This window comes from Pseudonaja textilis, chromosome 12, assembly GCF_049901715.1.
Source record: "Pseudonaja textilis isolate UNSWEBS1 chromosome 12, rPseTex1.2, whole genome shotgun sequence".
NCBI lineage: Eukaryota > Metazoa > Chordata > Lepidosauria > Squamata > Elapidae > Pseudonaja > Pseudonaja textilis.
Window position 1 is genome coordinate 21,660,283 of NC_142001.1, and position 24,181 is coordinate 21,684,463.

General features: G+C 47.1%; 1 protein-coding gene across 1 annotated transcript; it reads right to left on the bottom strand.

Moving 5' to 3' along the window:
* Positions 1-3,177: 3,177 nt before the first annotated feature.
* LOC113446747 (gamma-aminobutyric acid receptor subunit alpha-3-like) lies at positions 3,178-23,605 on the bottom strand. The gene is made up of 10 exons (XM_026716531.2): positions 23,227-23,605; positions 19,792-19,922; positions 16,184-16,308; positions 12,558-12,625; positions 9,607-9,827; positions 9,088-9,170; positions 7,901-8,035; positions 7,078-7,230; positions 6,124-6,335; positions 3,178-5,654 (listed from the first exon to the last, which is right to left on the bottom strand). Exons 2-10 carry the CDS (start codon positions 19,878-19,880, stop codon positions 5,313-5,315), a joined length of 1,428 nt encoding a protein of 475 aa, XP_026572316.1. The 5' UTR covers positions 19,881-19,922; positions 23,227-23,605; the 3' UTR covers positions 3,178-5,312.
* Between the last annotated feature and the right edge of the window lie 576 nt (positions 23,606-24,181).

Sequence of the window (24,181 nt, forward strand, 5' to 3'; positions counted from 1 at the left end):
AAAAATCCCTAAAATTTTCTTGGCAAGGTATTTCAGAAGTGGTTTGCCTTTGTCTTTTTCCTAGGGCTGAAAGAGAGAGAGTGTGACTGATCTAAGGTCACTCAGCTGGTTTTGTGTCCAAGGTGGGCTAGAACTTGGGGTCTCACAGTTTCTACCTAAATGCTCTTAACCACTATACCAAACTGGCTCTCATGCTCTGAAGTTAAAGATGTTAAAAGTAGATTCCTGGTAGCATCTTGCTGCCAAAATGATAATGAGGTCAAACGCTCAATCTATTTTCTGGCCATCCACCTCAGACTGCATGGCAATTCACAGTTTCAGCTTGCATATACAATGAGGGGGGCCTTGCTTTGGGGGCTTGGAGGTGGTCCAGAAATCCACCGCTACCAGTAGTTTGGAAGTCCTCCTGAGAAAACAGGCCCTGCCTTCTCCAGCTTGCTGCTCTCCTGGCTTCTGTGGAGGTTCTTAGAGTCTGCCCATTGATGCTCACATGGCTCCTTTTCGCCTTCTGCTTTGATCTTGGCACCTGGCTTCTCCTTTTCCCTACTGGAGACATTCTCAGCAATCACTGTCAGGATTCCAGCAGTTACCCCAATTAAATCATGAGTCTTGAGCCAAGCTCCCAGAACTTCAAAGGATTTATTGGAAGTCAACATGACGGCATGTCCTGAGCATAGCCAACTCTGAGACACGTAATTCACTGTCACCTTTGACCCTGTTTTTCCCCCCACCCCTCTGGGTGTATCATAATTCATATTCTCCAATGAAACACGTCCATAGCCATCAATCATGTTCTCCAATTAGATTTTTGTACAGCAGAAGCTTCAGTCATCTAATCAGTCTCTGAAGAAAATATGAATAGGATGTACTTTCGATTCCACACTGCTGCCTGCTCTTTGAAACCCCCACTTCTTTCTGTTGGCAACTATAAAACGTGTATAGAAAATGTTTTATGAGTTGACAATCACATCTTTTCCTCTTCCTTCCTTTTTTCTTCTCTTGCTTCCTCATCCCCATTTTGCCAATTGCACAAATAGTCCTTGTTTCTGAGTTTCCTTTTTTCTTAAAAATAGGCTGTGTTTCTCCTTCCATCTAATTCAACCAGTGCTTTCTCTGGTCTTTTATTTGAGTCAGAGTTTGGGGCATGTCTGGAATTATGTTTTTTTCTTGCTCATGTCTTGTTCTCAAGCAAAACTTCCCCTTCCTGGGCTTACTTTTATGATAGCCAGGATCATCAGTTCATCTCTATGATTCAATTCCCTGGGGACATCTGGAACCTCCTGATGATCTTTGGCTACCCTCCTATTATTATAGGAGGATCAGTAGCAGCATTCTAAATTAGCAAGTCTCATAGAGGCTTAAAGTATAAAATTATAATAACATATATATGCACTTAGAACATTAACATAAAGACAATAACACATAGTAAGAAATCGAAATCCCAACATCATAATACAAAGCAATCCTACCAAACCAGAAAGGAATGTAACAGTTCACACCATAAGGTAACAGTGGCAAACAGTGATATTTCAATGGTCTTCTAGAGAACTTTAAACTTACTAACTGCCCCAGCAAGCATCTTTCAAGGTGGGTGTCTCTCAGGCAGATAACAATTACACACAAAAAGGCTGATCAGGAAGAGATTTGGACCACCAATCCTGTTTAATTTTTTCTAAACATTCACAATTATATTTACAACCCAATGAGAGGTGTTATGAAAAGAAAAAGATGTTGCATATCTACTGAGCTTAGGATATTTTGTATAATTGTCTTGAAGTTGATTAAAAAAAACCCTCTAAGGCAACATTTGTTTGCATTTAGTAAATCCAGGCTGTAGTGATTAACAGCAGATTCAATAGATAACAAATCCAACAACAAATATGAACGAACTAAATAAATACATTGAAAACAAAATGTTTAAAGTTACAAAAGTTACAAAAGCTAGTGAATCTGAATCTCAGTAATATTTGGGAAATAATTCTAGGATATAGAGAATTAAGTTTTCTATGGGTGCAGGTGCCCCAATTCCTCACACCAGACCCAGTGTGGCTTCATTTGGGCTTTTTTAGCACTGAAAGAGGAGGGGCAAAGCTCTCCTGAATAAGCCAGCATGGCTGATTCCACAGGAGGACTATCATATCTTGAATGCAGAACTCTGGACAATAGCAAAATGATAGCCAGGTAATATGAAAATTCTCTAATGCTTCACTCAATGGACAGAGATGAGCAACAAGCCATTGGTCAATGTTTGGAAAAGCTTTTTCAAACATTGTATGATACCTAATTTTTCTCATGATTAGTTTGGAAATGACTTTTCTTTGTCAGCCATTGCTCTACTTTCTTCATTGCCAGGGTGGGTTCTGCATAAGTGAGGAAAGGACTATTTTAAGGCCTTTTACAACTGTGTCCTGGCACTCTCAAATTAGACTTCCTTTTTGTGCCGTCTGCTGGCTGTAACAGAGGATGCGACTCATGTGTTAGATGCTTTTCCACCCCAGCAGCAAATCTGTCTTTATCCCAAAATAAAAACTTTTGCTTGTCCCAAAAGTGTTTTCAAAAGGCAACTGGACATTCTTGGACTTTACTAGTTGCCTTTTTAAAAGCATCTTTGAGACCTGGTTGATTGAGACTCTCCATAGACAGATGCTAGTATGTTCACACTCGAGCTATTGTAATATGGCCAATCCTTATAGAGGGTCCAGCAACTGCCCCTGGCCAGGAATGCAGAAGGGCAGGTGGGAAGGCCCAGGACCAAAGCAGCAGGGTGAGGCCAGCTCCACTGTGGTTGGTTGGCCAGCCGAGCTGCCGTTGAAAAGACTCCCCTTTGAATCCTGCACAGGGGCATTTCCCCCTTATTACACTTTGGAGCAGCTAGAATCTTATGCACCAGGCCTTTTTTGTGTTTAAATGCTTATGGTTGGAATGCTTCAATATTTAATATTTCTTATTTTAAAGCATATTTCGATGATCATTTTTATGTAGGTTTGCAAGCTTCCCGGAAGTAATCTAAGCAACCCTCTCCCTCCTCCACCCCCATGGCTGCTTCCAATGTTCCAGCCTCAGATTCTCCAGGTGAAGAGTTCAACTGCCAGGAGCAGGAAAAAGCTTTTCAGGCAAGGCAGGTGCTCAGCTGAGCTCTGCGGGCTCCTCCACCCCCCACCCCCCCAGCAGGAGACAGAAGGGCAAGACTCAGGACAGCAAGTGCTGGATGTGAAATTATGGGGGCTGAGAGTAAAGAGGTGTCTTTAAAAATGGACTTTTGGTTCAAATGGAAATGCTTCAACATGTGCAGATACAAAACAGAACAATTTAAGCTCAGACCACTGTGACAATAAAGGGAAATGAAGAATTACATACGTTCAAAACTTAAACATCAAGCCCCAAGCCTTCTCCAGAAAATTGTTCCATGAGAAAGAGAGAAAGGCTGCCAGATGCCAAAGAACAGGAGACAAGTAGAGGGCTCTCCAGCCATCAAATAGAGGAGTTCCTCTTCTGCCTAAAAGACTGGGAAAGCCATTTGGCTGTTCTTTATATTTTCGTCCTTCTATTTTGTATTTAGTCTCCTTTTTACTTGTTCAGTGGTAATGATTACTTTTAAGCATATCAGAAACCCCACCATTTTCTTACCATATCTTTCTTGGTTATTCTTTGCAATTTGGTTTTGTACTGTGTTCTGCCCAATCTTTGCCAATTTCACATTTTTAAATTTGCAACTACTGTTAAGTGTAGCTCATTTCTATTTGTCTACTTTCTGTCTTCACAAGTAGCCTAGAATGAGGAGGCTGCTGAAACCTCAACCCTGACATAATCCTCATCTTTAAATACGGATATGCTGCAAGGTGCAGGAGTGTGAAGTTGCACACCCTTGCTCTGCTGTGGGGGTGCGGGTGGCTTCACAGAGATTAAGCAGCTCCCTTTCCTCCGGCTGCTTCTGAACCTGGAATGGGCTCCCTTTCAAAATATCAGCCGAGGCTGCAGAAGAAGCCAGTGGGGATCCACAGAGCACGTGTACAGGTTTCTCCCCTTTCTCCTTGAACCCTTCCAAATCAAGGAGACTTTCTGATTTTCCTGCTGACTGGAGGGCCGGAAGATGGAAACGGGCCTGCACTCCATTCCGGTTAAACTATTCTTTAAGCTGAAAGGTGGGTCAGCTTCTTTCTCTTCTCCTCAAAAGGAAGCAGGTCAGGCTGGCAGACAATCTGCTCATTCTCACAGGAGATGCTTCCAATAAGCCCGAGTGCTTCTTGTGTACTGGGAATATTTCAAAAGACTATAAATGCATATTTATCACATGTGTATATTGATGGTGAAATAAAATTGAAATGCATATGTTGATTCATTCATTCCACAAATGCATTCTCAAGAAACCACTGGGCACTTTGTTTTAATGTGCACATTTGTCCATGCACATGGATTAATGAAGGAAACAAAAAAATTCTCTGAAAGAACAGAGAAATGCTGCATCAGCCAATTATGCTTACTTAATATTTACAAAATTTCAAATTTAGATAACAACAGATAATAAAACCTGCTATATATAGTAATGCTATATGGTCAGAAACAAATAATTCTGAACCATAGGTCCAGTGAAAACTTCAGAAAAATAACCCATGGAGTACAAAGTTTGTCATAATAAAACTGCAAAGTTCCTGAAATAGACACCTGTTCAGTATTCTGTTCCTGTTACATCGTAGCAGCTTTTGTGAGAATGTGCAAGTACTCAGTGCAGAGCCTGCCTGGACTCTGTGAGTGGCTGACCTGGATCTGCCTGCTAGACAAAGTTACCCCTTCTGCTCTCATTACATTTTCCGAATGGCCAAGTTGCTCCAAGGGAACCTAACTTGTTCTCCAAATGAGGGACATCTTTCTCACTGAAACCCCAGGCACTCCAGTGAAAAAGCCCCCTCCCTCCAGCTCCCTGGAGGTGGCGGGCATCAGGAGCCCAGCGTGTGTCACACAGGATGAGCAAGGCAGGAAGCTGGCACCTGGCAAATTGGAGAGGAGTAGGCAAGATTGGGGCAAAGGGATGCCAGACTCTAAGACAGATACACTTTTCTCTGTGGGTCTCTCAGGGACGTCCCCTGCCCCAAACAGTAAATGTAATACATCCAATAATGTTCTTGATTTTCTCTTTCTTTCTTTTTTTAAAAAATCACAGTTTGATTCACATAGGAGAGGAAGTCAGCTGAATAATATTAATCATAATAAAAGGTAAAAATGATTATAGTATCAGCGGGGGACCGAAGCACCCCCCCCCCCCAGGGCTACTCTGTCCAGAATTGCATGGACATATGGAGGGTGCACAGCTAGTTTCAATCCTTGGGGATCATATCTTTGATGGCTGACTCCCGGTTGACATACGTTGCCCAGTATACCATGTTGAAAATGGCAAATAAGACTGGAAAGACAATGCGAGACATTTTGTCTACCTTGCTGACACTGTTGTAGGTCTTCCTGTTTTCCAGAGGCTTCTCTTCCAGTCGGGGCACCTTGATGGCGGGGACCACCACAGCAGCAGGTGTGGTTGTGGGAGCAGCTGCGCTCTTGGCAATGGTTGGGAGGCTGGGCTCCTTGGTGATATTGAGAGCATACGTGGTCCCCACAATGTTGTAGGTGTTGTTGGTTTTTTTAGCCAACGTGGCTGGCTCTTTCTTCTGAGAAGAGAAGCAAAGAAGACAATGGTCCAATGGTATTGATGCATCCAGAGATATTTGCCTCTGTGGGAATGGAGGGGTGAGAAAAAGGGCTGCTGCTGCTGCTGCTGCTGCTGCTCTGACTTGACCCCAACACAGATCTCCATTCTGGAAGAGAAGGGGCCAGCAGGGCACAATCTTTTGAAACAGAGTCTCACCTAGAATCCAGGCCCTTCAGTAATGAACCTCTAATTTTTAGAATTGGGCACCCTCTCTTGGTGGTGTTTTCTGATTGAAATGTGAAAGCTTTGGTGCTTACTTTCCTCTTTAAAGTACCATGACAAAAAGAGGCCAGCTGGATCGCAATCGCACTACCCCCTTTTGCAAGTTGTAGCTTGTTATATTGCGGGAGCATGGCTAGAATTTCTCTGGGTCACTAAACTCTGGCTCCCCTAATGCCTTCCCTTCCCCTCTGCCTCTCCCTGCTCACCTTCATCTCCTGAGCCTCCAGCACCTTCTTGCCCTCCCAGGCCCAGCTGCGCTTAGTGAAATAATTGACGGCAGCAAATTCAATCAGCGCAGAAAAGACGAAGGCATAACACACCGCCATGAACCAGTCCATAGCCGTTGCGTAAGCCACCTTGGGGAGGGAATTCCTTGCACTGATGCTTAGGGTGGTCATGGTCAGCACTGTAGTGACGCCTGTGAAAAGAACAGATCAGAGGCAGCTGAAGAAGGCAGGCTCCCACCCTCTGTCTGGGCTAGCAGGGTTTTCTTTTGTCTTGTTTCCTCCCCCCGCCCTCACAATAAATTGGGATGTCACTCAGCAAACTTTCAACCTCTATAATAAAGACAAATCCAGGCACTGTTTATCTGCCATGTTAACAATGTCTTGTAGTAGATGATCCTTACCATTTTGAATAGGAATCTATAATGCTGGTGTAATAGAGTATTTTATTATTTCTTTAATTAATTAATTAGCATACTCATATAGAGTAACTTCTCATTTCATAGGCAGATGATTTGGGGTGGTGTACAACACAATAACATTAAAATTCCCATACAATTTAAAAACAACAAAACCGATGACCTCCACCAGCATCTTCATGAAGACGCTAAATAGGAGGGAGAGAGCACCGAACCCTACAGAACCCCACACAAAAAGTATCTGATAGATTTACATACTTTCACACAATAAGGATCTCAATTTGTACTTCCCAAGGCAGCCTATGCACTTATATGGAGGTGAATTTTGACATTGGCTTTTTCTGATCTCGTAATGCATTTTTTCTTGTGATTGTCTTTTCATTCTGAAGAAGGAGGAGGAGGAGGAAGGAGGAGGTATAGGAGAGGCAGAGTGTCCAGGCAAGTAAGACAGAAAGGCCCAGGTTGTGAGTGCCTACTGGCTCTCTTCTCCCTGCAGCCTGCTCAAGGACACACTCACCAAACACTGTTCGGGCTGGCACACTCTCCCTGTTGAGCCAGAAGGAAACCTGGGACAGAATGACTGTCATGATGCAGGGCAAGTAAGTCTGGATCACAAAGTATCCAATCTTGCGCTTGAGATGGAAGTAAGTGGTCATCACAGTGTAGGTCCCTGGAAAGAAAAAGGCCACAATACAAGGATTTTAATATCTTGCACACAATCCAGGCAGCAATGTGTTAGTTCAGTGGCCATCCTTATAAATGTCCAGGAAAACTTGCTCACTGGGGTGGCCAACTGCAGTTAATATTGAGATGCACCTATATCTATATTTTCATGATTTAAAAATCTGCCTTTCATAAACTACATCTGTAATTGTTTTGTAAAAATGGTTTTATTGGTCTCACGTGATGCCATCACTCTAGGGAAAAGAAATAGCTGGCAATGCCCTTCTCAGGGTCTTTTACAGTCTCCTTTCACAAAACCGGATAGAATTGTCTACTCAGTGAATTGGTTCACATGCTTAAATTACTTGAATTATTGCCCTAAGAGACTGGTACAAATTTCCTTGCCTGCTCCTGCCTTCTTCTGACAGTGACAGCACCACACAGCCCCTGAGCTTAGATGTACAGGAGGTAAGGTTTTCTTCTTCTTCTTGCCACAAGAAGGACCATGTGTTACAAATATAATCCCTATGGAAATCAAACATGCTTTTCATGGGATCATCCAATAGTAAGGGCCATTCTCCAAAACTACCCCCCTCATTTAACTCTCTATAAAAGTGATATCTATTCCTGCAGCCTGCATCACCTGTTTCTTGTTGCCTTCAGCCAACCCAAATTACCTGTGCTAGACTCAATGGAATCTCTGCCCACATTATGGCCAAGGAGGTCATATTGATTGAGGCGGGAGCCACCTTCAGCCACCTCCACTTTTCCCAGAGTCCAAGTGTAGATGACTTCTGTCGTGGTGTAGGCATCTATGAAGGAAAAATTACAGAACAGATGGAAGATAATACCCAGGAATCCTTTGCCCAGCTTTGGTTGGTGAGCCAGTGGCAACCTCATCCAGAGGGGGATGCACTAAAGAAGATGTCTTGGCTTGCTGTAATTCATTCTAGATGGGGCTCTACTTGATGATCATCTACAAACCTCTTGATTGGGAGCCTCCCCGAGTTCGTTATAAGGGGGGTGGTTATATAGATGTTTTAAATAAATAAGTAACTTTCAACTGCTGCAAAATGCAGTGGCCTCTATGTAGTCCTTATGTTCCATTACTGCCACTGTAACACGAGTGCCAGTTATGAGCTGCTGCTGCTGCTCAGTGACCTACAAAGCCCCATACAGCTCAGGGTTTCTGCAAGATTGCCTTCCCTATAAAGACTCTGAGCAAACTAAAGGTGAAGTCCCAAAGCTGCTTTTTCCAACAGGTAACAGGACTTTCTTGGATTTTTCTTGAAAAATGTTAGGGATATTGAATTTAGTAGCTGGAACAGTAAAGCATACAAAGGCCAGTTGTAATTGATTGGTCAGAGTGTGCTGGCTCCTGCATGATGTTGTACTGCACTGTGATTGGTTGCTGCAATCTGAACTCTGCACTGCTGCAATCTGCACTATGATTGGTTGCTGTGTGGGGTAAAGGGGGAGTTTCCCTTTCTTCCCGCCATTTTCTTCCCCCTCTCTCTCTCTCTCTCTCTCTTTCTCCCTCTCTCTGTATCCTGTCTAATGATTTACCTCATAATGTTCCTGCGTTCCTGATTATCTTGTCTGCTGTAAATATAAATGTAAAATATATTTATTTATATAAAACTACAAGTTTGTGTCTTCATGTGTACAGCTGCTGCTGCTGCTGCTGCTGTGCAATTCCCTGGCAGAAAACATTTCGCTCCTCAGCTCTTGAAGCAGAAGAAGTGGGAGCAGACCGGTTCCCAGCTCAATCTGTAGATGCAGACCATGACGTCTTCACAGGCTATGCGAGTTCAAGCAGGCAAAGGCCTCCCTCCAAGGTAGAGAACAAGAAGGAAGTACTCACAGCTCCCAAACTTCAATGGGCAGGCGTGCACATCCATGGGGAAATCCTCCAGGTGCATGGGGCATTCTGCATGAATGGTCAATCTGCAAAGGATAGGGCCCACGTCAAGCAGGAGGCTCCCGGGACTTAGTCCTGAGACCTATGGCAAGCCCTTTGGTCAGCTTATTTCTCAGCTATCCACAATTTGTCTTTTCACCAGAGACAGTGTTGACTCATAAAACGCATGCTTTTAAAATTGCCTCGATAGCCCTAGACTGCTACTTCACTACGATGCATTGCATCTGGCTTACATTCAGCAAGTGGTATTGAAAGGGAAGCTCCATTGTAAACAGGGGTTAATCCTGTCCCTCCAACTGACCTCTAGTGGCCAATCTGAGGTTGCCTCCTGCTGCTTCCAGAGTCAAGCAATGGTGCGGGTAAAGCAGCGGGTCTCCCCTCCATCAAGGCGAAAGGGGTTCCTCCTCAGGACAGCCTGTGCCACACCCCAAAGGACGTCCAACTCCAGAGGTCCCAGCTCACCTCATGGTGTAGAGGAGAGTGCCATTATCCACCAGTCGAAGCAATTTGTTTGGTGTAGTCATGTTGTGGGCCACCGATTTCTTTCCATTGTGGAAAAAGGTGTCTGGGGTCCAGATCTTACTGGCTAGCAAGTTATTCAAGGGCAAAATCTTCATCGGACCATCAAATTTCAATCGCTCGTCTCTCCAGGATTGCCGAAAGAAGACATCAATGGTGTACTCCTGCCGGTGAAAAAAGGAGTTGAAGATGAGGCTGCCTGAGGGACAGGCCCTACCCTGCCCTGCTCACAATAAAGAAGAATTCTGGATCCAAGAGACTCCCCAAGGGGAAGCCATGGCACGTGCTTCGAGGGCCCTTTGTTCAATGCCTGCCTTGGCCTTGGCTGTTCATACCAGAATTAGCACCTCAGGGCTCCCCAGAGTGAAGGAGCCAAAGAGGCCTTGTGTGCCACCATCACCCAGCACCATACATTGCGGTCCCCTTGTCCTGCACCCTGAGACCGCTCATGGTCTGCCTTCCTGCCCCTCCCCGCTGCCGCCCTGGTCCCTTCTGTGCTGTCAGCTCTGCTGCAGGTGGCTTCTGCCACTGTAACTGTCTTGCTGTCTCAACCCCAACTTGACTGATTTGCCCTGTGGCCGGACATGGGGTGGCTAAAGAAATCCAAGGTCACTGAGGGGCGCCCTAGTTACGTTCTTGTCTCTACAAACAGCTCGAGTGCAGAGAAGGCTGTGGGTGCAGTGCTGACTTTTCAAACCTCCCTGGGAAGAAGAACGACTGGCAGGAGCAGTAAAAAGGTGAGAGCCCTCAGGAGATGCCCAGTTGCTGGGTTCCTCTCAGAGCACAAAAGGGTCCGTGTGGGATTTTGCTCTAAGTATGGAGGCAGCTGGAAGAAGTGGTTGCAGGAGCCTGACAGAACATCAGCTGATCTTCCCACAAGCCAGTTTAAAAGGGAGGGGTGGGGGTGGGGCAAGCTTCTCCTCCCGAACCCTGACTCTGGGCCGGGCAGCAGGGCTATGTAGGCTCAGGAGGATGTGCTGTTCTCTGGGTGTTTCCAAGCCCCCTCCCCATCACCATAAGGAGAAAAGGCCCAGCAACAAGTGCAGAAAAACAGACCCCCCCCTCCGAGCAGTTGCCATAGCAACAATCATGTGGCAAGGAGCGCTAATGATAAAGGATGCAGAGTGCTGCCAGCTACAGCAGCAGTTGCTCCCCCCTTTCCCCAGGAAAGCTTAGCTGGCCCCCAGGGTCCTCAGCTCACAGCCCCGTGGAAGGGAAAGGCTGTTCCCTCTCCAGCCAGCTCCTGCCCCTGGTTGCTTCCCTGAGGGAGGGGAGGGGAGAGGGGCTGCCAAAAGAAGGTCGGTGGATGAAATGCGCTGGCTAGGGAGGATTTGTGCAGAAGTGAAGCAACCACTTGTATTCGACTTTCTCCTCTTCCACTGAGTAAATTTTGTAAGATAGAATACAGAATAACAAGAGTTGGAAGGCACCTAGTAGGTCATCTAGTCCAACCCCCCTGCCCAAGCAGGAGAAAATGCAATTCATTTTCAACTCTTTTGATTTCTCCTTTTCTTTTTTCTTTTTTTTTCTTTCTTCATTATACATGCTCATTTAATCAAATATGCTTAACTTTATAGTAATGACAAGGTACTCCCTGAAGGTGGAATGATTGAATATATTAAGGTTCTTGGCTTATTGTGCAACAATAAGGCAGTTATCATGGGGGGAAAGGGAGGGGGAGGGAGAAGAAGCAATCCACAATGAAACAGAATTCACTTTCTTTGCAAGGGAGGCAGTTGTCCAGATTTTGGAGCTTCCTGATTGGGTGTGAAAGTGAAGCTTTTGCTTTTAAGTCGAGGCAACCCTGAATCTATCCAGCATCTCTTCCCCTGCGCCATTCCACTGAGCCAGCTGCCTCTCATCCTTGATCCCTCACCAGGATGGTTTGCAGTGCCTGATTTACAAACCTGGGGTAACTTTGGATGCTGTACCACCCTCATTACAACCCAAAGATCGGGTGCTCTGAGTCAACCATTTGGCAGAGCAGCAGCAGAGATTTCTTCCTGCTTTATTTGCAAAAAGGAGATCAACTGTAGAAAGAGAGCAACTATGCCGGCCTGGAGAAAGCCTATTAAACCGGGGATCTTCTCTGCTGAAGGCCACAGACAAGACTGAGCAGGGATGATGGCTTAGAAGGGACTCAAACATCCCATCCCACAGGCCCAAACAGAGAAACCTAAGGGTGCCAAATTCGATTCCCTTGACTCAGGAAGAAGATAGGTTCAGATCCCAGCAAATAAGTGCCAGTGAGCCAGCTTCTCCCTAGGCTAGAGGAAGTGAGGCTTGCAACCCCAAACAAACCAGAGAATTCCGGGCTTCCAGCAGGCTCAATCTGTATTAGCTGGAGAATCCCCACCATAGTTCCGCAAAGAGGGCATGGAAAACTAATCCTGTTTTCTTCACATGAATGCAATTTTATTTCTTAGCTGTTTTTAATTTTAATGGAGATTGTTCAGATCTCAGCTACCTCATTCCTATTTCCACTCAAGGGCTATTCAGTTCTCTCCCTTTGCTTCCCTTCCCTTCCCTTCCCCACCAGAGTTTGCAGCCCCACAGACCTCTTTGCAGCCAACCAAAGATGGCAGCTCCAGGGTAACCTTTGCCAACCTGCTCTTCTGGGTCAGAAGTTGAATTAATAGTCTAGCTCCAGGGACATAGAGGATTCTTCCATTGGCCAGGGAAAGCAATTCCCTCTGGTTCTACCAAGCCCATCCTTCAGAACAATCCTCAAAACCTGATGGGCTCCTGCTGGGAATCACCCCGCTATTGGTCCCTTGCCCTCCCTCTAAAATCCAACCACAGGAGAAGCCGTAATATCAAAATATTTTTAAGGCAATGCTACTCCGCCAGCTGAGAGCATCCCTGTCCCTTGGATGTAACAGAACATCGCCTACCATGTCAGTGTCTGAGACAGGGCCAAAACTTGTCACATAGATATTGGTTTTGACTTCAGTTACTGTATCTGAAACAACATAAAACATGATAGCTATTGAAAACAAGTTGTATTTACAGAGCAAACATATCTCGCTATAAAATTAGCATTTTGTTTTTTGTTTGAAATGACCATGCTTTGGGGGAATCCTTTGATGTCTAAAATAACCCCATGACTTGAAAATAAATCAGATATAGAATTTAATTCAAACAGTAAATTGCAATTTTATGCATTTTAATTTTATAGGCTTTCTATATATATATATATATATATATATGCATGATATGACCCATGGATCTCCTGTCATGCCATCAGCGTTCACCCAAAAATAATGTTTCCAAATTCTGTTAAATGGCACATACTTCTTAAGGCAGATGCTTCACATGAGGCTGCTGCTGAAGTCTGCCTTGGAAATTTGATTAATTAATTCAATATTTGAGCCAGGCAATGGGATGGGCAGCAAGATCAAGGGCCTGCAGACCTGGACTGGGACTTTCACCCCCAAGGCAGGCCATTGAGCTACCCATTAATGCCTCCCCACTCAATACTTCAAGCCAAGGGATCTTCTACATGGACACCACTTCAGGTTTTTCCCCTCCAACCACATAACTTTGCCACAAGAAAGAAGAGTTGTTCCCTTGGAAAGAGGCCAATCACCTTTTCAGTTAAGTATCTCCCTCAACCTTCAACATCCGAAGGTTTGGCAACTACTTGCACTCTAACAATATACCCAAGCAACCATAAAAGAAATGTTATGCCTGGAGAGACCAAAATATATAGTGAAATGTGCGACTTAAGTCTGGGTGTCTTTTTTTTCTCCCATTCCTTTTGAATCCAAGTGATAAGTATCAGACCTCTTCAAGAGATACCTTCCCTACTTTGTGCCACTTTCATAGATAATTTTTTGGCACAGAGAACTTACTTTCGCCAAGTACACTCTTTTTAGCCATTCCCCCACCCTTGAAAGCACCACACTTTTTAATTCGAAGCACTGCGGCAGCATATTTTGGCTTCCCCTCTCAGTGCGGCCTCTTGGGCAGTTGAGGGATTCCAAGACAGATAACCTAGATAGGCAGAGGTGCACTTACTCATTTTATTTGCCTAATTATTATATTTGTAGTCTGCCTCTGACACACAAAGCCCCTCTTGCCCATATTCTTAAGACGACTTCATGCAGGCTCCCTGTTTTTCACTTGGGGCCACGGAGAGCAAACTCCACTGATCGAACTTTGAGTCTTGTACAAACCAGGTCAAGATCAATTTATTTGGCTTTGCCAGTTTGCCAGTCCTCTTGCTGGCTATCTCTCCAGGGCAGCCAATGATTCTGTCTCATTCTGGAGCATCGTAGGCGGCTCAGGTGACCCTGCTTGCCTACAGCTTCTGTTTTGCTCCAGTTCTCCTCTGCCATTCTTCTTTTGAAGCCCTTCCACAATGGGTGGGTAGAACCCAAGGATCTCTCGTCTAGCAGAGGAGTTTCTCCAGAAAGCAAGGGAGGGAGGATGAGTAGGAAGGGGCTTGAGCACATGCCAAGCTGCCCTCTGTATTCCTGGCCAAACCTGGGAGGAATGTCCTTCCTCTCCTCCACCCCTACTTCCTTTCTAGTATATAGCCTACAACTTCCAGTCAGGTAACTGCACTTTCTTTATTTTAGCAACAGCCAAGTGAACTGCGCCATTCCCTGGATAGAAGGCATCCAAAGTTACAGTTCTTCCCTAGACATCCTCTCTGGGGCAGAAAGGAATGGAGGTTTGCACAAAGGGGTGTCTTGACGAGGATGTGGAGTGAGACTGGGAGCGTGAACTATGGAGGGTGCACCAGCGAGTGCTCTTGCTCAAAGATGCCTCCTCACTGCATAGGCAAAGGTTTAGAAATGGATGTGCCTGAGAAGGAGAGCAAGGCCTGCCAATCAATGTGCTCCCCCTGTGGCTCTACATAAGCCCTTTTTCCCACATTGTGAGGGTAGGCCAACCTTGTCCATTAATTCTCAGGATTTCTCTCAAGTGAGCAGTTATGTTGCCATGACAGCATCATCAGGCCAGAACTGAGGGAGCTAGACAGACCCATGTGTTCTTCTGGAGGCAGGAAAATAGAAATTGGTGTGTGTGTGTGCTCAATTAGTGGCAATGCAGAAAAGAAGAACAAGCCTTGGTCATCCCTGGACATGATGCCCAGGATAAGAAAGGAATGGAAAACCCAGCCTTCCCATCCCAGGTGAGAGGGAACACTGTTAGGGAGCAGAAAGGGATAGGCTCTGCTAAATATATTGTAGTACTATGGAGTCTTGCATGCCCTGACCAGCATTAAGTGCCCAGCTCATCCTGAGAGAGGCTTAAGTCATCTTCATTGCACTGGCATTAAAACAATGCTTTCCCCTTACTCTGCCACATCCAAGGGCAAACTCCAGTTACATAAACTCTGTTAGCCTTTGTTACCTTGGAGGAAAGTCAAGCACCATTAGCAGCTGGGAACATATGCAACTGAGGCAGGAGCAGGATCAGCACTGAGAAGAGCAACTGATCCTCTGGTGGAGCGCTGGGGGAAAGCCCACATTGTTTGGCAGTGTTAATCCTTGTCTCTGTAGAGTCACACCAGCTCGATAGTTTCCTCTTGAGTGAGAAAAGTGCTTAGTGGTGGCCAAGAGGCTAGCTGCATAACCAATAGCATGGGCCAGCTTTACCGTCCCTACTATTGGGACAGTGGAACACGGACTGCACTGCGATAACACATATTTTACAGGTTGATGCTATTTGGACAGTGGAACATGCTTTACAGGAGATAACTAACCAGTTAAGAACACCTTGTGCTGCCCTGCACTACCACCATTCCACTGAATACTGGACAGACTCGCTGTAAAATACCAGCTATGGCTTATAAAGCCCAAATCGATGTGGAAAAAGGTTTTTTTGAAAGGCAGATTCTCTAAAATTAAGCCTGCTTAATTTTAAGATCTAGAGAACTCGCAGCCCTGCTTCAGTTGGAAAGAAAGAAGGATAATGTTCTGCATTTCAGAAATAGATTAAGAATATAAAAGAGACGGAGAGCATACATCCCAACCACTACTGGGTGAATGTAATCCCCATCAATTCAAAATTAAGCACAGACCAATTATGTGTCAAGATGACTTGGAGAATCAGAGCTTGGCAATCGTTTTGCTGGCCCTGCCAGTGACTTGGGTTTCACCTTGTAGACAAAAAAGAGCAGGTGAGATAACCACAGTGACCCCTGAGCTCTCCAAGCTTCACAGACCATCAAGAAGGGAGTTCCTAGTTCTTCAAGGACTTCTCACCCACACTCAGAGGGCACCAGAACACCTGCCCAGATAAGTGCAGGTGCCACTTGAGGAAGTAGAGAGTGAGTGTCCTACATGGCCAACCCTGCACCCACAGGCTGTGTTGCTGAAGGTTTCAGCGCCTCTCCTCCCCTCCCCTCCCCCCAGCAGCACAGAACAAAGTAAGCCATCAAGAGCTGGTTGTACCTAAATTCAAATACAGACACATCTCATGTACAAAGAGTGCAAAGAAGCTTGAAATAGTTATTTAGTTTATGAATGTCAAGAAACCATAGGAAATACAGGTAAAATGGGTTTACCTCCGAGACCAGGTCTTAATCGGTTATCATAGCCATCTAAGAGACGATCCAGGATGCGTGTGAAGATAGTTATGTTGTCTTTGTTGTCGTCATCAATGATATCAGGTCCATGTTTTTGGGCTAGTCTGTCATGACAACAGAAACAGGAAATAAAATCAAGACACACCTTCATTTCTCAAATCTTATCTCTTTAGGGGAGTCAGACCTATTGGGACAAGTCCCCATCCAACAGATCTGAGGAAGAGTTGGATAATGATTGACTATCCCAGATCCTCTCTCCATGGGTTTCAGGTAAGTCCCAAGGGCCTGCTGGCATAATCTTCTCCATGCTTCCTCTCCTGCATAAATTGACAAAGGCAGTTTACTGTAGACAACATCATTAATAACATGCTAAAATCTGGGTTAGAAGAAGCTTCAATTAGATGCCACCAGCTGCACCGAAAGAGTGCTTGTTGATGGTGCCACTCCAGCTGGGTGGGGAGGCGCGGGTGGAGTGGTGCCGGGCTCTGTCCTGGGCCCTTTGCTGTTCAACCTTTCTATGAATGATCTCCATGAATGGGTTGAAAGGAGGATGATCAAATTTATAGATGACTCAAAAGTAGGGGTACTGGCTAACAGTTTAGGGAGAAAAATACATTTCAAAAAGATCTATACATATTTTACACTGGACCTCCCTCCCTCCCAAATAAAATAACAAAACAGAAAAACACCCAACCCAGAATGAAATCTAGCAGCAGAAATATCAAGTCCTGCACTTACTTATATGTGTATGAATGTGTACACATACACATTCACGCATACATTTAGGAGAGATCTGGTTTAGAACACGCAAAAAAGTTGTGGCTGTTCTAGTCAATCACAAGGTGAATGTGTGCCAACTGTGTGACAGAGCTGTTAAAAAGGCAGGTGCTATTTTGGCCTGTCCTAGCTGCCTATAGGGAGTAATCGTCCAGCTTCACTCTTTGGTTTAAACTCCAGTTTTCATACTCTGCTTAGTATTAGGTATTGCAGTCTAAAAGAGATATTGACAAACAGGAGCAAATTGGGAGGGGGGCTACCATGATTCTGGGGGGACTGAAAATCAAATCCTGTGAAGAATGGTTAATAGAAAATTTCGCTTGATAAAATGACATCTAATGTTACTGTATAAAGCTAAAGGTTTCCCCTGTTCAGATGTTTGTGGCTCTAGGGGCTGCTGCTCATCTCTGTTTCTTAGCCAAGAGAGCTAGTGTTGTCCAAAGACATTTCTATGGTCATGTGGCCATCATGACTATACGCTGAGGCATGGAATGCGGCTACTTTCCCACTGAAGAGGCATCTATTTATTTACTCGCATTTGCATGCTTTCAAACTGCTAGGTGGGCAGGAGCTGGGACAGGAATGGGAGCTCACCCTGTTGTGTGGCACTCGTTTCTCAAACCTGGGTTCTCAGCTTTCCAGCTGACAAGCTCTGCATCTTTAACTGCTGAGACATTGCACCACTTCACATTGCGAAGTGACATCTAATGTTGTGTTATAGAGAAGACAATGGACATTTTCTTATGCCCGAGAGGGCAAAACTGGAAGCTGTGAGTGGAGCCTTCTAAGAAGTAGGCTCTACGTTAAGAAGGATTTCCTGATGTTAAGAGCTGATACCAGCGAGGTTACTTCAGGCAATGGTATGTTCCATTTCATGAGAGGTCTTCAAAGAGAGAAAGCAGAAAGCCATCCATATATTTTAGCAGAATGCTGAAGGGTTGGACCAGATGATCTCTAAGGTTCTCCCCTACTGGGTCTATGATGAGAAACTGTATTAGCAGTATTGCTGGAGGAGAGCAAGTTTGGGAATTGTATATGCTAGATGAATGGTATCTTTATGAGATGATTGGTGAGTTGCTACCTTCAAGATTGTTTTAACCAAGAAACACACTCCCCAGGAAGATTAGACCTGATTAAGGTAGACTCTGTTAATGGATTTTCTCTCCATCCTTCTGATACCCTGTAACTCAGGGAAGAGCCAGCCTAAATTTCTTCCTAAGGTTCTCTTCTTTCCTCCAGAGTAAAGGAAGACTTCTGCTCTTTTTGTTTTTGTTAGGGTACTTTTGAATATTTCCCTCAAGAAAATCCCTGTGGCACTCCACCGACATACCACTCAGTGAACTAGATGGCCACGTGTGGCTGTGAGGCAAGGTCTCCTCTGACTAAGAACCTCCCCACACCTCCCTACTGCTTTTCCATTACCTTCACCCCTCCCCTGCTCCCTTTCCCACCCACCCACCCTGTGAGGAAGACCAGTTCTGTAGAGGAGCAAGAACCCTCTTCACCTGGCATAGGCTGATTCCTCATGCTGCCTTCTGGGTGTGGAGATGGGGCATGTGGTTTCTGTGTTTTGTTCTGAAATCAGCTATTAAGTGAAGCAGTTCCTAGGTGAAACTACAACCATGCTTATCACTTGACTTCACTTTTTCTTTGCTTTACAGACCTGCAAAGGTTGTAAAGGTGAGGACTGGTTACAACTTTACTTTTTCATTGCTATTGTAGCTACAAGTGGTCACTAAATGAGACAGACCTTCAGCAAAAACTATCATATAGATGGTAGTAAAGTGAGGCTCACGTGTCCAAATTCTCCTTGTGGTTTAGGGTTAGGCAAAACGAGTACCACAGAAAGTAACATCTGCAGCCACAAAATGAATTAGATGCAAATGCCCTTCCACAAATTATAAGCTGTCCAGAGTCTTTTTGAGAAGGGAGCATGTGAAATTAATAAATAAATGAAAGAAAGAGGAAGGAAGGAAGGAAGGAAGGAAGGAAGGAAGGAAGGAAGGAAGGAAGGAAGGAGAAGAAAGAAAGAAAGAAAGAAAGAAAGAAAGAAAGAAAGAAAGAAAGAAAGAAAGAAAGAAAGAAAGAAAGAAAGAAAGAAAGAAAGAAAGATGCATCAGAGTGACATTGGAGGGAGGGAAAGGTTTAAATGCTGAAACCTATGAGTTGCAGCCTGCATTATCTTCATGGAAAGGGCAAATGATAAACCCTGGGATTTATTCTTCTCAAGCAACCCTCATCTGCTTTTGGAGTGGGAAGAGCCCAGGGATCCACAGATCCATCGCTCTCTTGATCAGGGCAGGAATCCAGATTAAAGCCTCCCCAGCCTCTGTCTGAAGGTGCCTAGCCAAAAGGAGTCCACCCTCCCAACCTTCTGCCTGGCCCCTTTGCCCTTGTGGCTGGCTGTAAGAAAGGCAAGAGGCTGGGCCGATGGCGGCCTCCCCACCTCAGGCGCTCCACTCAGGGTTGCTCTGCCTGATGGGCAGCAAATGGCAAATGATGAATAGAGGCCCAAGAAACCTCCCAGCAGAGCTGTCCTATTTATTTAGTCTCTGAGAAGCTCCAGGGGCTGACCCAGCAGTAAATTCTGCCTGCAACAGACTGCTGAATCACCCCTTCTCTAGAGCAGGAAGGGTACAAACAGAGCAGAGTAATTTATCAGCCAGCCTCCAAAGAAGCAAATCAGTCCTGTGAGGTCGGAACATGGGTCCAAATGGAGGCTGATGCTTTCCTCCCCAAAATCATGGCTGGGTCAGAAGGAATGATTCAGCTGCCCAGTTGGACAAGAGATCCCGGTTCTGCCACCTTACCCTTCAGCAGGCAGGGCGTAGATTAGGAGCAGAATTCCAAGGCTAGCGGTGCAGAAGGGGGCCCTTGCCCAGAGGATCCTGAAGGCCATTCCTTTGCAGTGCAGCTGTGGTAGCCAGCAGATACTCCACACCTGCCAAAGAGAAAAAGGGGAGAGTCACCAAGGCCAGAAAGATGCTGAGGACGGGAGGGCAGAAGGCACATGGGCAAAGGCCAGCTGGAGCCTCCCTCGAGTCTTGGTCTAAAGGACCGAAAGCAGGAATCATGGGGGGCTGATGCACAAAGCCAGGTCCAGCTAGCCACTGTCGATCCCCTATGGTGTTCTTTGTGGCCATCAGTCCCTAAATAAGGTTGAGTGTGGACTGCTACTTCTAGACAGCCCAGGAAAATAATAGCCCCAATCTCTCATGCTGTTCTCCCATCTGTGGCAATGGACAATGTGCTCTGCAGAGGGAAGGGAGGAAGAAGGAAGGAGTATTACAGTGGCAAGCAGTAGCAAGTTCAGGCTGGTGAGAGAATTGTTGGTTTTGGGTTAGTGTTGTGTAAGTAGTTTCAAAGAACTTTTAGAAAGTTCTTCTAGAAGTAATGCCTTTTCATATTTCCTTTAGCCTCAGCCTTCATTCCTCCTGATTCCATATGTTTTTCTGTGTATTTTTCTTACCTAAACCCCTGCAGTTAGAAGTAACTCAAAGGAGGGGTAAAACATAGTGAATATTAAAGGGTCACATTTAACATTTTAAATAATATTATTTCAGGAAAATGGTTGGCAATTAAGAACGTTATCAATGCAAAATGTTAGATTGGAATACATTTTAAACAGGCTAGACTGTGTTTTTCTCATCAATTTTTAGCCCTTTGAGCAAAGAGATCTGATGGAAAGCTTTATCTGGAAAGATTATGGAGAAGGTGACAGCACAGCCATGTCCAGAAAATAGCTCTGGAAAATACATATTAGCCAACAAGTTCTATTACGTAGAACCTCCAAGAAAAATAGCTCAGGACAAAGGTTTGGGAGGCAGCCGCTTATGACTGAGCCTAAAGTAACAGAAATGTACACACCTTTCTGGGATGAATACAAGCATAAGGCTGAAGCAGGAAAATGGGCACCTCAGGGAAGAGTGAGGGACCCTGGAAAAGCTGCCCCATCTCAAGAAAGGGAGGGTGATGGAGCCTGTGTGGATCTTTCAGTCCCTCATTCCCCGCCTTGAAGGCTCAGCCTAACCTCAGGCGAAGAACAAGGGGCGGGGAAGCGATCAACCCTGAGCTGGCCAGGCTTTCTATAGAAAGACAGGAGAGGACACTGTTTCTGCAGCTCTCTTAAGCATTATGTCTGTCCATTTAGCCTTTTTAATGGCAGAAACGGGTCTTTCATGGCCACCCCTGCTTTTGGACATTCCCCGTATGCACTCATGTAAAAGGCATTCATGGATAGATGCGTGGCATGCAACCATGCATCTGCTGATGCCTGGAAAATGAGCTTTGCAGCAGCAGCAGCGCTAGTAGAAAAGGGGGCGTATTAAATGGCTGCCTTATTTACTACAATGTCTCCCTCTGTGTGCCTAATTATGTCAGCTCCGTCTGTATGTTGAGCTACTTGTTGTAAGCCTTAGCAGCAGTGCTTCCATCAACACCACGGGTTAGACACAGTGGAACTGAGATGGAGGAGAAATGTAAGAACAAAGCCTGAGTCACTCGTGGGGGGAAATGGAAATGAAAAGCACTGGCGCTCTTAGCTAAAGGAGTATCAAGAACAAGAAATTACAAAAAATACAACAGAGAAGCGGCAAATGCAGAAGAAATACACACAGAGTATACAGTGCAGTGCATTTCCAGCTGCGGCTGGCTGGGACCCCCACACGGCTTGGCCATTTGTTGAGGCTCCCAGGGAGGCGGGAGGGGCAGGAGGCACTCCCTCTCTGTCACCAGCCAGCCAGGCTCTGTTTGGAGGCGGCACTGTGGCTGTTCCAAAGGACCCCTAGACCCACATTCAGAAGTGCGGCTAATCGAGCACCTCTGTACTCCAGCCTGCCAGGCAAGTCGGCAGGTGGCTCTTAAACCACTGCACCTACACTTACATGTGAAAAGAAGCAAATGGTGGTCATTGATGCCACTTTGGGCAGCACATCTTGTACTGTTGGCAGCCTGGTTTGTAAGTCGCTGCCAGGCTGAGCCTAGTGGCTCTGGGAAAGCTCCCTCCAAAGGGCAGCCAACAGTGGCAGGAAGAGGAATTGGGGATTAAGCTCCATTCCTGTTGCCCGGTGGTGCTGGCAAAAGCTCCCTAGACCCAAAATGAAGGGGCCAGTCTGTATGGCTTTGGCACTCAGTGTCCACCCAGCCAAGCCACGGGACACACCATAACCTTCTGCTCCAAGCTAGGCCTGACTCTCAAGGGCCCTGCCTCCCCAGGTCGCCTCTGGGATTGTGCAGCAGGGACTCCGGGAAGCGGGTACCGCGGACGTTTCCCAGCTTTCGTGGGAGGAAATCTGTGGACCAGTCGGAGCTCTCGAGCAGAGAAAGACCGCCGAGGACACAGTGGGAGCACACCGCCTGCAGCCGCCTGCAGCCCTGGAAGCCAGCAATAAGCCCCTTTGGCCTACCCGCCACAAGTCCCCAGGGGGCATGGGAGGCTCGACCATCCCTCCGTTGCCGCGCCCTCCCGGGTTCTCTTTCACACGCCTCTCTCCGGCAGAAAGAATGCCCACCTCCCCCGAAGTCCGGCGCCAGCCGCGTCCGTTTAGTGCCGAGACGGGAACGGGGGTGGGGAGGTACAGGTTAGTGTCACTATAAGCGCTCGATTCCGATCCTGGAGCATCGCGCAGCTGGTGAACTCCCCGCGAGCATGGAGGCCGAGGGCTTGGTCGCCCCGTCTCTCCCCCCCCTCCCCCGCCAGCCCTTTGCTGCAGCCCATTAATCAGACGAGTCTAGAACTGCCGGCTTGGAGTGCGAGAGACCCAGAGAGGCAGGTGGGCTGCGGAGGCACGGAGCCTCTCCGGCTGCCCCGCTCCCGATAAAGCAGCCCAGCAGAGGGGAGTTTCGTTGGCCGCTGCTCTCTCGCCTTTTCCGACCGTCTCCTTGGGCAGCCCGCCTCAAGTCCCTCCGCTGTGCGCATTCAGGGACGCCTGGCTGGCAGCCAGAGGGAAACGCGCCCACTGCCGCGCGGCCCTTTGTCCTTCTCTGGAACTCGGGCGCGCTACTTCCCCAGCTGCTGGTGGCGCTGCGCAACTGGGGCGGGGGCGGGTGTGTGAGGTAGATGTGAGTTGCAGGCACCGATCTTCGAGGTCGCGCAACTGGGTATAGCCAGCCGCCTCGGCCGCCGGTTTCCGTGTCTATCGACCGGGCTTAGAAAAGGGGCCCGCGCACCGACAACGTTTGCCCTCCCCTCCGATGCCGCCCACCGCTCCTTTTTTGACCCAAAGTGCGGCGACGATCAACAGCACCTGCCTTCCTTGCGATCCGAGATGCCCTTTTGGGCAGAGGAAGCGAGGGGCCGAGGCTCAGGTCCGTCGTCGGAGCTGCCGAAGCCGGAATTCGGACGGAGCGGCTCTACGGGCGCCTGGTCGCCGCAGCCGCCGCCGCCGCCGTTCGGTCTTGCTACCGGCAAGCCTCTGGCGCTGCTCTGGTCTCGCGGGTGGCTGTAGAGGGAAGAGGGGGCGGGGCGGCCTGGCGAACGGCTAAGGAGAGGAGCGCATCTCAACCCGCGTCCCTCGGCTGCTGCGAGGGATTCGCGCACTCTGGGGAGCTCGGCGGCAGCCGCGGCCGTCTTCCTCCGAGACTGACGAGGGTTGGGCGGCGAGGCGCGGCGGACAGATTTCTCCTCCCCGCGCTTCTCCTTCCCCTCCCTTTCCAGGAGGAGGGCTTGGCGGTCTTATGAGCGCCAGCAGGGAAAGTGCCTACTCTGACCCGGATCAGAGAAGCGGTTGGTCAGACGGAGGCAGAACGGCACTCGCACTGAGAGCCCAGCAAGTGGCCCTATCGGGATGAACATCACTGGATCCTCATTGGGAAAAGAAGGTGGTGCATTGGCCAAAGCAGGCCCGCTACCAGGCAGGATTCTTCAGTCGTGCCTTGCTGAAGGGCCTGGGGCGGGAGGCGCCTTGCCCAGATCGCGCTGAAGGATCCGGACTGGAAGAGGCGCCGCTGCTTCTGACAATGGTGTAGGGCCATTCCCGGGTGGGGGGTTGGGGGGTGCTGGTGCGTGGAAATGGGGCACTTTGTACTTTGTGGGATCTTTGCAGCCAGAAGGCAGCAAGGGTTGGGCTCTGGCAGCTTCCGGGGTGGGTGGGTGGGAGTGGGGAGCCAATCAGTAAAATTGCCAAAGCCAGTGGCCTTATCCAGCGAGTGTCTAGGCATCCCTTTTTGGCTGGGAGAGTTGCTTCCTCCTTTCTTCTTCAG